This window comes from Colias eurytheme, chromosome 14 (genome assembly GCF_061535395.1).
Source record: "Colias eurytheme isolate Ceu_HAF_F1 chromosome 14, ilColEury1 Martin Lab GWU primary, whole genome shotgun sequence".
NCBI lineage: Eukaryota > Metazoa > Arthropoda > Insecta > Lepidoptera > Pieridae > Colias > Colias eurytheme.
Genome location: NC_142993.1, coordinates 4,373,133 through 4,388,815, shown reverse-complemented (window position 1 = coordinate 4,388,815; position 15,683 = coordinate 4,373,133). Strand labels below are relative to the sequence as shown.

At 33.9% G+C, this 15,683-nt stretch overlaps 3 protein-coding genes and 1 non-coding gene across 4 annotated transcripts in view; 2 read left to right on the top strand and 2 right to left on the bottom strand.

Annotated features, from left to right (window-relative positions):
- LOC149902820 (uncharacterized) overlaps positions 1–15,683 on the bottom strand; it is a 44,866-nt gene that overhangs the window by 21,639 nt on the left and 7,544 nt on the right. The gene's annotated exons all lie outside the window — the stretch shown is intronic.
- On the bottom strand, positions 946–1,029 carry TRNAL-CAG (transfer RNA leucine (anticodon CAG)). The gene has a single exon. It is a non-coding gene; the product is annotated as a tRNA-Leu (tRNA).
- On the top strand, positions 1,530–9,474 carry LOC149902822 (aminoacylase-1-like). The gene is made up of 9 exons (XM_090109490.1): positions 1,530–1,641; positions 2,187–2,356; positions 2,911–3,079; positions 3,922–4,068; positions 4,328–4,398; positions 8,168–8,284; positions 8,481–8,576; positions 8,797–8,930; positions 9,214–9,474. The coding sequence occupies exons 1-9, from the start codon at positions 1,554–1,556 to the stop codon at positions 9,416–9,418; spliced, it is 1,197 nt and encodes a 398-aa protein (XP_089965616.1). The 5' UTR covers positions 1,530–1,553; the 3' UTR covers positions 9,419–9,474.
- Positions 10,527–12,997, top strand: LOC149902821 (uncharacterized). The gene has a single exon (XM_090109640.1). It carries the CDS (start codon positions 10,705–10,707, stop codon positions 12,448–12,450), a length of 1,746 nt encoding a protein of 581 aa, XP_089965766.1. The 5' UTR covers positions 10,527–10,704; the 3' UTR covers positions 12,451–12,997.

Below are 15,683 nucleotides of genomic sequence, written 5' to 3'. Positions count from 1 at the left end.
AAAGATATTTTCTATAGAAGATTACATAATTCATCAACTACGTAGCACCAAATAATATGTATGTATTAGAAATCATTTTCTCCGTTCAATTATCCGTTTTTATTTCGTTCAACCAATAAATGGCTGCGCATGTCAGTACGTAATAAAAGGGTTTATTAAGTCTCCAATCAAAACTTTATTTTAATCGTACCTACAAATTAAAATTAGCACAGCATTTCTCTATTATACTATAGTGAAATATTTTTTTGTTCAAATTCAGAACCTTGATTTAGGTAATAAAATATCAACTGGACATTTCTATTATAATATACCTCTATGTAAACCAGATGTTACATGTCAATTATAGTATATTGATAGCGAAATATGGACTGCATAAATAGCTATTGGAGACGTGGTAACATTGGCTATCACCCAATATTATGTTACGTTATGGGCCATATTATTTAACCTATGTGATATGTTTATTTTGACGTGACAACGTCTTATAATTCGATAGAGCCGGCTGCACGCATGACTCATGCGGCGTTACCTCGCTCTGAGGCGTTCCATGTAAGGCTTGAAGTGCAAGCGAGAGCGCGGAACGACCGACAAAGAAGTACAATCGGTCGTTGTCACGTTCAACTATCGTAAAGTAACTAAGTAAGTAATAGTTCAAATTAGGGTTCCTTTTTTTCGAGACACGATAGTAACCCCATTTTAATGGTAACTATGTGGGTAGTACGATTAAAAAAATAATTACAAAATGCTCGTGTAACATTGAAACCTAAATTTTATTTAATTAGTTTACCTAAAACATGAGTAACAAAACACTGTGACCCAGTAAATACTTTAAGTAAAACTTAGTAGTTAAAAGAAAGAAAATTATAATGAACATACAAAAATATGCTATAAATAGTTACTAATTGAGATTATGAAATATGTAATTTATAATAATAAAAAAGCATTTGTCAGAAGTGGGATTCGAACCCACGCCCACAGAAGTGGACTGCGACCTGAACGCAGCGCCTTAGACCGCTCGGCCATCCTGACTTATTTATCAGTGTTGAAATTTATAATTACTTATTGAAACATGCTACAAATATTTAAGTAATTGATTTATCTATCTACCCATTTGAATTGGGAGAGTTAATCAACAATAAATAATTGTAATGAACGAACTGCATTAGATTAATAGCTTCTTTTGTTAAATAAGACAATTATTGTTACTAAGGTTTTAACAATTTTGTTAACAAGTTTTCAGCTCTATCGGATACTTTTTTTAATTTGTATCTTCGTCACACCGCTGAACGTATGGATTAAATTTGATATATGTATCTATCTTCTTACCGTAAATCGCAGTGCAGAAAACTATCATAACTATAAATTATCCCGGCATTACGCTGTCACCAACGCGGGCCACATGTTATATATAAATTATACACTATTTCTGATATAGTTGAATGCACCTCTACCTCCCCCGCTTGTGGTTATTGACAAATATAAATAAGCATGAATAAATAATATTCATTATTTAATTTGTGTTTAAATTTTCGAAGAAGTTCCAGTGCAGCGTAATGTCGGATTCTGATATAGAACAAGCTGCGGTCCGCAATCTGCAGGATTATCTTCGGATAAGAAGCGTTCAACCGAATATTAATTACGGTATGTAGGTATATTGTGTGCATGTTATCCCAAACATTTATTAAATCAACGAGTTAAGTCTAATTGTTTGAATACCTTTTGTACGATACGGACCGTTACCCTCGTTAATTGCGGTAGCATTGTCCAAAATATCAACTCATTTCTATTAAATTACGGTATTCCCGTGCGAAAATTAATTATCTTTTCACAAGAACTAGATTTAAGTAATCAGTGCACAATTGCACATACACATACATTATTGTAATCTATACAAATACTTACTTACTATTAGGTCATAGGTGTTTGCACTTTATGAATAGCTGTAAGCTGTGTCTGCATTAAAATCGCAGTACAGTTACCTACGCAAAAATGCAGTACGTTTTAGAGTTAAAACTTTTAGCTTTTTATTAATTGTGCTTAACTTTTTAAGGTATGAATTTTATCTCTATTTCTATGAATCTTTACTTCAGGAAAATATTAGAAATTCAAAAACATTAACTGTCTTTGTATTCTGAACAGCAAGCATGGAAACGTGATTTATTTAGCATAGTTTAATTTTTTTCTAGATGAATGCATCACGTATCTTCGAAACCAAGCGGCGACTTTGGGTCTGCCAGTGCAAGTCTACGAGGTGGTACCTAAGAAGCCAGTGCTAGTGATGACATGGGAAGGCCAGGAGCCAGGCCTGCCCAGTATACTTCTCAACTCGCATATGGATGTTGTTCCAGTATTTGAAGTGAGATTAATACATTAAGGTTTTTAATTTTAATATGGGTTAATGGTAGTAGTAGAGTCGATTTCTTGCTCTATGTATTTGGAATTTCCCTTTAATTATAGATTAAGTTTAGAGAACTGAGAACTTTTACAACTTTAAATTTTAATAAATGGAAATAAAGACTTGTTGAATTTTTTCTTATCTAATATTATTTATCTTAATTAAATCCGGCGACGCTGAGCTGCTGTTCTTTAACGAAAATTGCATAGAATTTATCGTTCTCTTGGGAGCTTCTGAATAAAATGTTCGTATTTAAAATACTATATAGAAATGCAACGTTGTGATAAAATTTCAAGGCCATCCGTAGACTATTTTTAGGTCTTTGCAGACAACATGGAAATTTGGTTTTTATTGAAACGATTTTATGATATAACTAGGTAATTTATTAATTAAATATTGCCATTTTCAATATTTTTGAAAGAGTACTATTCGCAATTCATTTCAATATTAAAGGTAGACAATACCAATAATCGCTTACAAAATCTCAGTAACTTATATGAAACGAAATTCAACAGAAAAGCTGGACATACCCACCATTTGAAGCCAAGATAGTAGACGGTGTAGTCTATGGTAGAGGGGTGCAAGACATGAAGTCCGTGGCCATACAATATTTGGAGACTATTCGAAGGCTGAAGAACAAAGGGGTAACGCTCAAACGGACAATACATTTGTCCTTTGTTCCAGGTTAGTTGAAAACAATTTACATAATACGAATAAATTTTGATATCACAACCGTTGATTTGTCAGATATGTACATTAGAAGTATTCAACTTTAGAATATTTTTCACAATTACATGTTTCTAAATTCTTAAACGATGAGTAAACAAATTTAGTTTATTAAAAGAAAAGTCTTCGCTAAGTTGCGGCTCTTAGAACACAATTCTATAATATATGGTTACAGAATATGTAACCATATATTATAGAACCTAATTTAGATATTTTAAAGCATTTCTAAACAGACAATTTTAAAAGTCTATTCCTAAAGCTACCGTGAAGTGAATGATGCAAAACCGTTATGCGAATTTCAAATTCAGAACCGCATTCAATTTTTTTAACCGTTTTCCTATCTATTTCGAATTCAATAGGTTACAGCGATTGTTAAATGATATTTTTTCTATCAGGTTATAGCACGTTATTTCATAAAATTCTGAAAACCTGCACGGAAAGGAATAAATTAGAATTTTTTGTTAGTAAATTAAAAGTGTGTGTTTATGTACTGAGTGGCCTTAGTAGTTCCTTAAAATTTAATAGTATTTATTATTATTAATACGGATAATATGAGACCCATATAATATCTTCTGCTTTACGTATATATTTTATAATCAAAGTGTATAAAATATAAGTTATAAATATTGGACAATACAATATCTGCAAGTGTTTAGATTATTGGTGAAGAGCGTATGCTGTTCAATAGAGACAAATTAGGTAGTTTACTGTAACGACATTTTAATTTAGCTAAGAGTAATGATTTCAGGAGAGAATTAACATTGTTGATACCAGCTACATACAACTATTCTATGTTTCAGACGAAGAAATTGGTGGGGCCAACGGTATGGGCAAGTTTGTCGAGTCGGAATATTACAAGAAATTAAATGTTGGTTTCGCTCTTGATGAGGGTATCGCAAGTCCTACCGATGACTACATTGTTTTCAACGCGGAGAGGTCTATTTGGCGTAAGTATTAGATAACATTTATTGTTTGTATCAGGAATTTTTTTTTAACTCTTTGAAATTAATTAACTCTACATTATTTTAATTGAAATCTGACCAGGCAAGAGGCTTAGTAGCATAGAATACCTATACAAACTTTAAAAGAAAAGAATATCTAGATAATAACATAATATAAAAATTTCCACGATTGTACCAACGTTCTGTAACTTAAAAGTTCATAATATTTTAATGGCACAATATAAATAAGGAGTACTTCTTACAGATGTTAAGGTGATTTGCCCCGGGAAGTCGGGCCACGGCTCTCTGCTGCTCCCGGATAATAGTGGCGAGAAGGTGAAACTCATTTATTTTGCGCTAAGAACGTTTAAAGCTATTAGCTTTCAACTTGAACAGATTTATTTAGCTGTTTAATTATTTTAGCGCTAAAAGTCGTAAGTACCTATGCTTTTATTTATTCGTATGAAAAGCCCAGTTCGGTCTAGATAATTCGAAAAGGACTTTAGCTTATCAGTTTTTGATTCCTTCTTTAGTTTAGAAAGCAAAGTGCTACCGAAATAGATACTTTGACATGAGTAAGCACTATGTGTATATCTGTGTATATTATTATATTACGCAAGTCATAATAACTCCTGTTCAATTGACTAATTTGCAAGGAAATTGACTACCGCGGTGGCCGAAATGCAGTGTGGAGAATTATTCATCATCTTTTATCCAATAATAGACACGACTGAATTGCTGAATGTTTCACTCACTTCCCTGTTCAGACTTGGTTCTACGTTAAATCTCTAAATTGACCAATTTCGTGAAATACAGCTCCTGGGATTGCAAGTCAGGGAGTTCAGACAATTATATTATATTTTGCTGAATTGACACCGCGAGGAAATTTCTCATGAATAATCCAAGCCATTATTCACGAGGGCAACTATGTGCCTTTATTTTCACAAAACAACACTAAAATGGCGGATAGAACAAACAAATGGCTGACATTTATTGGCACTATTAAAAGGGGTTTACTTTATATGTTTTATTTGAAAACATATTTAAGTAATTATATGTATTAACTTGCCCAGTAAGGGTGCACTCACACACATCAGTCACCGTCAAGTCACCGATGACTGATCGGTGACGGTTCGTGTACGTATCCACAAACACCAGTCACCGTCATGTTGTCCGTCAGTCACGTCGCCGGTTTGACTGAATCATTGAACACATACATCAGGTTAGTCAGTGATTAGACGTGTGTCACGCTAGAGAACATGTAGCAATTGACGGTAGCACGACGCTGACTGAACTGAGACGTGACGGCACCGGGTGAGTGGGGATAAAAGTATGATACATGTATGGAAAGATTATTTGACGTGCCTGACCGGTGACGTCACTGATAGATTTCGTGCCGGCGACTGTCGTGTGGGAACAGAGTCATACTAGAACTATTGATACATATTTTTTTTTAATCCTGTCCGGTGACGTGCCGTGACGGTGACTGATGTGTGTGAGTGCACCCTAAGAGTACCTAATCATAGCTGTTCAGACTGTCCTGCCTATATTATATGCTTTAAACTTTGAAAGTTTTGAAAACATTTTTGGGTGTTTTTAATTAGAAACAAAATTATATTTTTAATCAATTAAATATGTAGAGGTAGCTTAAAAAATACAGATACGTTGTTGTAACACCTGTAGTCCACGTAAATATTCAAAACATTGGCGTAACGCCAAATGACTTGGAGTGCCCATTCAATACGCGATTAACCTTGTTCCGTCAGATTGTCCACGACTGAAGTACTGAACAGCATTCCCTAATCACATTATCTATGCATTTCCATAGAGAACAGTGCGTTCCGACACGTTTGAATATTTAAAAGCTCTTTTTTCATAAATACATAACGATATAAGGGCGCGTTCCCACTATGTCGTAACGACTAATTTATCGTTCGACGACTGTCGTCTTTACCTGTTCCCATTATAACGATTGTTTGTCGTCAACATTTTTTATCGTTTAGCGACTGTCGTATCTAGCTGTTCCCATTGGATCGCGACGACATTTTATCGTTTCCTGGCAGTCGCTTTGTCGTTTACACATCATCAGCAAGCTACAAATCTAGTCGCCTCTGCGTTCGCTTGGTGATTACTAGTGCGTTTACTCTCCTGAGTTCAATGGACGTCATAGAGTTGCCGTCCACGATTTTTTATCGTTTTACGACTGTCGTGCTTGCCGTTCCCACTGTCACGACAAAGTGTCGTCACTGCAAAAACTGTCGTAGACGACAGTAAATTGTGTCGTTCTAAATGTGAACACCTCCATTTAAACATATAAGCCACGACACTTAAAACTACACGATTATCTGTCGTCACGACACGGTGGGAACGCGCCCTAACTTGAATGTGTTTAATGAAGTTTGTCAGTAGTTAAAATATGTTTTCTTTGCTACGTCTCTCAAATTGCGTGTTTTAAATAAAAAATGTTCATAATCAATTTGAAGAAAAGACTCGAATTTCGAATCACTATTGGGATAATGATCTATGCCGAAATTATGTATCTACTTTCTTACAGTTGATGTATGAACAGTCAACAGCTACATAAGAAGAACAATTTTTATTCACTCATCGTAGCTTCCTTACCTACCTAGTACCTACTACAATATTTCCAGTTTTTATTGCTTCGCGACTAGTATCATGATAGTTATCTATCAATTGTTACATCAAAAGGTACATGAATAATATAATTGTGACGATCATGTTTACAATTCTCATAATTTGACTGAACAATCCCTGTAACTACTAAGTAACTAAAATTATACAAAACACACCATTATAAATGCTTAATTTCGTATGAATTTTAATTACATAATTATTAAAAAAGTTTGTGTTTTTTTCCATTGTCGAGGTAAAAAATTTATTTAATAAGTAGTTGCGTCAGGGATTGCGTGAACATAAAACATTCTAAATTATTGTACCTACAACCTTAATTCAGTTTTACAAATATTTAATTCAATCATGCAATAATAGCTTATTGCCGTAGCTACAGTAATTTTCTACTGAAAACACTGAACCATATTTGGACCAATCAGCAGCAATCAATTTAAAAAGTTAAAGTTTAAATTTTACATAGATACATAATAAAACATTGATATAATAAGGAAGGTCGTCGCAGTGTGAGATGGCCTTCCACGAGGTGGACATGGCCTGGAGATGGGCTGCCGAGGGGGTCGCGGAAGAATTCTAACCAATACCCGCGGCCCGACGGAACACAGTGGGGTTTTAGTCGGTAAGAATCCGACATAACCCACGGCTCCTTCCCCGGGGGCCGTGGGTATCTTTGGAAGATTTCCCCACTATAATAAATAAAAAAAGGTGGACAGACGACCTGATCAAAGTGGCGAGGCGCCGCTGGAGTCAGGCCGCTGGTGATCGGTCGTTACTTGTTATGGAAATCTTTAGGGGAGGCCTATGTCCTGCAGTGGACGTCCTGAAAGGCTGGAATGATGATGATGTTGATGATAAGGAAATATTTATTTTTCTTTTCTTTTTTTAATACATTGAGAAATTAATACTGCAAATCGAAATTGTATCTAATCGAAACTGTAATTATACATATACATAGATACCCAACGATGTACCTACCTACTTACTTCAAGATAAATTCAAAGATTTCTTATTTTAAATCGTTGTAATAATTTGTATATAAATCTAATATAGAGATAGGTAGAAAGGTTCTTTATATAAGAATAAAAGAACCTAAATTTTGAAGAAAATTTTCAATTACATTGAACACGGAACTGACGTAGAATAAGCAACATATCAACGAATCGAAACTGAAAACGAAATGAGATTTGAAATGGAAATAGTATTCGCATTGTTTATCGAATCCACTACAATATACCTAAGCGACGAGAAATTTTATTTCACGATTTAACCGTCTCCATTGTTTTATCCCTTTTTAACCTCGACAGCCGTAATGAAGAACTCGTTTTGATAATTTTTTTTATTGTATTTCGTCGTTTTAACTTTATATTTCTATTGACGTTTTACATATAAACTTTTATTAAAACAAATAAGTTTTAATAAAACCTTAACAATGCTTTATACCTACTTGTGTCCTCAGATGCGTTACATTATCGACAAGTTTATGGACTTGCGTCAGGAGTCGAAGAAGAAACTAGAAGATAATCCACAGCTGACTATCGGAGATGTAACAACTGTGAATTTGACCATGCTTGAGGTAGGTAAACCGTAAAACCATGGTAAAACAAGACAGTTTTTATACAAGTGGCTTCATACCTACCATAAAAACATTTAACATACAACATAAAATGTCATAAAATAAAAATAAATCATATCATCATTTACTAACACGTGTTAGCCGAACAATAGTTTATATTTATAAAAAATATTTATTGATTTATTTCTGCTTTTAGGGCGGCATCCAGAACAATGTTGTACCAGAAAAATTGTCAGCTAGTTTCGATATACGTCTGGCTTTATCCGTCGACTTTACCGAATTTGAAAACATGGTAAGTTATACTCTATATTCCGATAATTCATCATGGTTTTAAAAATGTTTTCTTTTATCTGCGGTCACATGATTCTAGACCATGTTCTATAGGTACCTGTAATTTATCAATATTATGTTCTGCCAAGTATGTATAGTAGGTAATATAATAGACAATAGTTATCTACATATATAGGCATTATGTACCTAACTATATTTAAAAATATTATATTTTATTCAAGATAAAAAATTGGTGCAAGGAAGCTGGAGCTAACGTTACATATGAGTTTGAGCAGAAAGATGATTACGTTCCACCAACACAAACCAATGACTCTAATCCTTACTGGGTAGCATTCAAGACTACGATTGAAAAACTGTAAGTTTAACTGATTAAGTTTACATTATTCTTCTGAGAAAAATGATAAGCTTTAAATCTTATTATTATAAAAGTAATATACATACTTATGTAATATCATAAAAAATGGGTTGGGCTGAAATTACAACAGTCAGCAAATTGTATTTCGGTAAATACTCTATATGGTTAAGTGGGTGAAATAACGCGTTAAATCAAACAAAACTATTCAGTGCTATATTAATAGTATGGATGTAGTTAGGTACGTTTTATTAGAACATATTCGTATAAAAAGTTTTGTTTCCAGTAAAATACCACTACAACTTCGCACGTTCCCTGGTGGTACGGATTCCCGTTACGTACGTAAAGCCGGCGCACCTGCTCTAGGATTCTCACCGATTCGCCGGACGCTACCCGGTCTACACGAACACAACGAAAGTCTACAAGTCGCAGTATTTCTTGAGGGCATTCGAAGCTATGAGGAAATTATCCCAGCTGTGGCCAATTCTTAAAAATTATATCTGTTTCGTAAATAAATGTAATTAAAATATAAGTTTTTTTATTGTCATTTCATTTAATTATTATTTATTGTTCAAAGAAAAGAACTCACAACTCCAACACAAAGCTCCATATCCGCCTTCGCCGGAATACGCACAGTCTCCTTTCCCTGTTATTACACAATCCTATTCGATATCAGAACTCCTTCCTTCTTATAAAAAAATTGTATTCATGTGCTGATCTCATAAACTAAATTTGCACTCCTCTGACAATTTTACACTTTGCATGCCTACTCCTAATTTGTTGATGCATCAATAACTTTACTTTTATATCCCAAGGTTGCCTGGTAGAAACCGTTCAAAAGCGATAAGGCCGCCAATTTGAATTGAACGAACGATCGAACAAAATACATGTTTCATTTTAAACTTTAAACTTCAATCTAACATTGATAAAGTAACACTCTTTTTCACTCAACTTTACGGATAAAGGCATTTATTTTTTATTATTAAGGGTGCACTCACACACATCAGTCACCGTCAAGTCACCGATGACTGATCGGTGACGGTTTGTGTACGTATCCACAAACACCAGTCACCGTCATGTTGTCCGTCAGTCACGTCGCCGGTTTGACTGAATCATTGAACACATACATCAGGTTAGTCAGTGATTAGACGTGTGTCACGCTAGAGAACATGTAGCAATTGACGGTATAGCACGACGCTGACTGAACTGAGACGTGACGGCACCGGGTGAGTGGGGATAAAAGTATGGTACATGTATGGAAAGATTATTTGACGTGCCTGACCGGGGACGTCACTGATAGATTTCGTGCCGGCGACTGTCGTGTGGGATTCATACTAGAACTATTGATACATATTTTTTTTTAATCCTGTCCGGTGACGTGCCGTGACGGTGACTGATGTGTGTGAGTGCACCCTAATACCGTAAATGCGCTTTCCATGTTTGATGAGCCCCATTCGATTCACATTGTGAAAAGTCCCCAAGCTACAAAAATCAATACAGCTGACAAAGAGGATATAATCACTACGTTTTACAGCTGATCGAGACCGAACAAAGAAATGTCAATGCGGCTGTCAAGTGTCAATTGTCAACCGTGTGTCAGTCTAATAAACAGTTTTAGGGCGTTAATAAAATATATTTAATCGTAGTTTAAAATGATAAATTGTTTGTTTTATGTGAAAATGAAATGTGTTAACATTGAATTGCTTGAATGAGCTTCAAGTAATTTCCAATTTAAGGTTTTTTAAATACGAGTCTGTGTTAAAAACACTATTGCAAAATGTCTTCTCTGCTCAATTTACCGGAGGAAATTCTCCTTCAAATTGTAAAATTATTAGATATGCCATCAATCTTTAATCTTTATAACACTTGTAATATAATGAGGAACATAGTTCGTATGTATGGAAGTGTGAAAACATGTAACCTATCTCACAATACCCTGGCTTCTGCTCATATTCTTAATCATGATTTAATGAAATATATATCACCCGCCATTCAAGTACTTAATTTGTCGGCTGTGGGAAATTTGAATAAAACAATATTACTGGCAGCAGCAAAGAGATTAAAAAGCTTACAGTCAATAGATTTGGGATACACAAATATAACAATTTGTGATTTTTTAGATATTCATAAGGCTTGCCCAACAATAAAGGAACTCACAATTAATTTTATATTTGAGAAAAAATATGTTAGTCTACAACTTTCTCAAAAGCTCTTAACACGGTGTCAAGAAACATTTAAAGATTTTAAAAGCATACATTTTATTGGATCTCAAAGTAATTTGTTAAACAATAACATAGCGCCCGTAATCTTGGGCAAAGCTAAAGATCTTCACTTACAATTCACTATATTGAATGAAACAAAGATATCCTATATCACTGTTGAATGTCAATCAGATAGTCTCTCTTTCAAAAATTTTTATTTATACTTTAGTCTGAACTCATGGAAATATGCATGTACAAATTTTTTGATTGGATCTCCTTTGCTTCGTGATGACAATCTTTGTGCATGTGAATGCATATTTATCCTTAAACCTACACCACTAACAACTGAATATTTAGAAGTATACTGTTCCCCGTTGTTCACTGACTTTTTTGCCAAGAAATTTGATATTGATGCAGGAAGCCTAAGAGAATATAGACGCAGTACCGTCCATAATGCTATGTTCCTGTTTTGGAGAAAGGATAAAACAGAATTTGATGATAAATTTTTCCAAAACTTGCTAAAATGCCTAAAGGCATATTTTCCCTACTATTTTGAATCTACAAGTGAAGACCCAGCCCCATCAAACTATGATTGGTTTCAAACTACCTGTTTGGACCCTGATGATGACCCACCATCTGGCAGTGTTGTAGAACCGACATTCAAGAGAGCCCGTGTTGGACAACCTAACTCACTTCTCAATTTTGATACTGTTTTTAAAGATAAAGAAAAAATTGAACTTACACTTTGCTTCTATGGTCTAAAAATTAGGCCTAGAACATTATCTCCATCATGCAACTTTTTATCCAAGCTAACTTATTTGTATTTGAAAGGAAAAGTACATTACAGTGGAGAATTCTTTAATGTTCTATTCAGATGCTGTGATAAACTGGAGACATTGAATTTTGAAGCTCCTATTGTAACATTTGTCAAGTCGATTGCAAGATCTCTGCCATTGAGTAAATCAATAAAAAACTTAAGACTAGTCGCGAAGGACATGGATTTCCAAACTATGATCTCATCTTTCAGTCAATGTCAATCTTTAGAAAATGTACATCTAGTAGAAGTATCAGAAAATTGCTTTGAGATAACAGATCCTTCAATCATGTTTCAGAAATGTGCATTTCTGTATTGTTTTCACATTTACGTCCCAATAACTGATGCCAAAAGAACAAAACAAATGCAAATATTAAATAAAGCTAAATTAAAAGTGAACAAACCACACATTTCTGCGTTCATTATTAACTCTGAACATTATAATTTTGAAAATAATCCCTTTATTGAAGTTTTTAAAATGATTATAACCAAACCATTTCCTATGTAAATGTGTTTACAATTAAGATTTGAACATCCTCTATGAGATAATATTGTCTCTAATTAAAATCTTGATGTATTTTTAGTGTCTACTGTTTTGAATATTTTCTAATTGTGGGAAATTTAGCACCTATTTGTGATACTTAATCGAAATATTTCCTTCCTGTGTTTAGAAATAAGAATAGAAAATAGATTTAAGTGCTTTCATGTAAACAATTATCATGTGATGATAACAGTAACTGCTCCTTGCATTTATCATTTATGGCACAATTTATAAGGTAATTAAATATTTAAACATTTAACTGTCAATCTTTATATAGACATTAGATATTAATGTGGTATTTAAACATACCTGTTTAGGTATCAAAGGTTTTTAAACTTTGTAGTAAGTTTTAATAAAATATGTGCAATTTTAGTAATAAACTTTTTTCCTCCAGTTCTCAAATATAAATGTAACAAAAATGTTTTAAACAATTAACTATTATTTTGTAGTTCAAAAACTAGTCTTCTAGTAATTTCTATTAAATCTCAGAAGCCAGCAACTTCTATTAAATGTTATAAATCTTATATATAAAAATGAATCGCAAAATGTGTTGGTAAGCGCATAACTCGAGAACGGCTTAACCGATTTCGATAATTCTTTTTTTAATATATTCCTTGAAGTACGAGGATGGTTTTTATGTAGAGAAAACGTAAGTATGTACCACGGGCGAAGCCGGGGCGGACCGCTAGTCTTATATATAAAAATGAATCGCAAAATGTGTTGGTAAGCGCATAGCTCGAGAACGGCTGAACAGATTTCGATAATTCTTTTTTTATTATATTCCTTGAAGTACGAGGATGGTTCTTACGTAGATAAAACGTAAATATGTACCACGGGCGAAGCCGGGGCGGACTGCTAGTACTTTAATATATCTAAGTCAATATTATAATAAGTTAATTAACTAGTTACTAGACTATAAAGGTATAAAGGTATATTTATAAACATTTTCATGGGATAGATTAAGTAGACGTATATTATATTTATACCTGTAGTGAATACTATTATATAATATACTAGCGGTCTGCCCCGGCTTTGCCCGTGGTACCTACATGTTTAAACTATCCTATCTCTCAAGTTGGATCGAACTGCACAAGGTGTGCGATTTTTATTATAATCGGTTAAGTGGTTTAGGAGTCCATTGAGGACAAACATTGTGACACGAGATTTATATACATATATGTATTAAGATATATAGAATACAGATACTAGACTCTTGTTGCACAAGTGATAATAATATAATTTATGACAAGCTCGTCATAGGTGGGAAGTAAAAATTATTAGTATATGGGGACATTCCGAATTTATGTACATTATTTACGGGTATTGGGATAAGCATACTAAGTATAGCTTGTTAAACAAGATGCTTCTCGATGTCTCGATCGGAGATTAAGACCAAGAGCGCTCACTGTTAAGCCAAAGGGATAATCACTAACAAGGAGTTAGCAGTTGTAGTGTGGTAATATAAATTTAAATTTATTGAATTTACCACCGTAAAATATGCAACAAGAGACTAGTCAAGAATAGCATAGTAAGCATTTGGTGTTGTGAATTTTTGTGTTTATCACTTAAAAATGACTGTTAAAAATAGTTCAATGTCTCGATGAAATAAAAAACATATCAAAAATTTTTTGTTTTTTATTGCGTGCCAAAACCTAAGCTGCTATAAAACAGTATTGTGGCGAAGCTAAATGTGCCCGTGAGTTTAGCATCGACTGCATTAACTACCTATTTCTATTTGTTTTAATGTAATTTTTCTTCCGCTTAACTTCTCCTGACGTAATGTATGGTAAAAGGGACATGCATCTAGAATAAAATTATCTTTGTAATCGCAGAGCTACAGCCTACACATTTAAATCTGATTTCAAATGATGAATCTTGGTCCATTTGCTTTAATAGAAAAATATTAAGTAGGTACCTAATTCCTTACACCTAAGCTATCGATTGGAATTGAATGAAAAGGTCTAAAGCAATTGTTACCTTGTAAAAGCATCAGGCGATCATGATATTATATGAGGTATTCATTAAAAAATAAAAGCCTTGAAGGTAAGCCTTTGTAATCGAATTGAATAGTTTATTTTCTAATAGCTTTCTTTCTGCGGTTCCCTCGAACTATAAAATATTGTACATCCTGGATTTTCCCAAGAAAATGTAGTATTCAGACCATATTCAGCCATTATCTAAGTACCACTGGAGATACCTCGTCAAATTTAAACCGATTTAGAAACATGTTACGTCTTTTTAATTTTATATAGGTACCTATCCTCTTATGCAGGCGCTAGACATGTGATCAAATACGCAAATACCTACAAAGTCGCGAAGTGTGGCACTGACATTTGCCTATTTGTTCAAAGTTTGAACACATATTTGAAGTTTGCCGAGTCGAGTCGGTTTTTCTGCGAACATCAAAGTAATCAAACTTCAAAGTTGCTTCAAAGTTTGTGCGCCCTGCCACACTTGTTGCGTGTGCGCCGCTGAACGGAGCAGTTATATGCAATAGTTAATCTGTGAGTGGTATTTTGAGCGTCAATAATGGAGTGGGGTAATGACGCAGTAATAGAATTATTTATTGAGCTACTTCAAACAAAAAAATTAAAGGCACTCAAATAAAACAGTCTGACGGAGTCATCAAAATCGTCGTCTATTCTGTGAGCCATCTTTGCGGTAACTGTGCCCGTAAATCATTTGAAATACAAGTCTAGCCGGATACATTTGTGCCTTATTTGTGCATATAAAGTTTGATCGAAGTTTTGAAAATGTGTGCTCAAACTTTGATCCCCATGTCTGGCGCCGGCTTTAGCCTATCCTCATATAATGCGCGCGTATTGATTTCTTTATACTTAATCCGGTCAAATTAAAACTTAAAATAGTATTGAAAGTACGAAAATTCCGACAAAGCTAAATTTTGGCGAAGACTTCTAGTTTAGGTACCTAGAGGTCGTCTTTTCTAATTCAATAGTCCCCACTTGTCCCGTGGTCGCTTCAAAATTTATTCGGGGTCAAAGATCAAAATTTCAGGTTTTTTGAGTTTTATCAAAAAATACTTTAGACCAATGTTGTAGATCACAAAATTCTATACAAATGATTATGCAGTAGGCTGCCTTTTATTAAGAAAAAATAATTATAAATATATTTAATGTTAACTATTTACGGCCCATAATCAATTATAAAACTAAGAAAAGCTCGTGAAAAAGAACTCAACC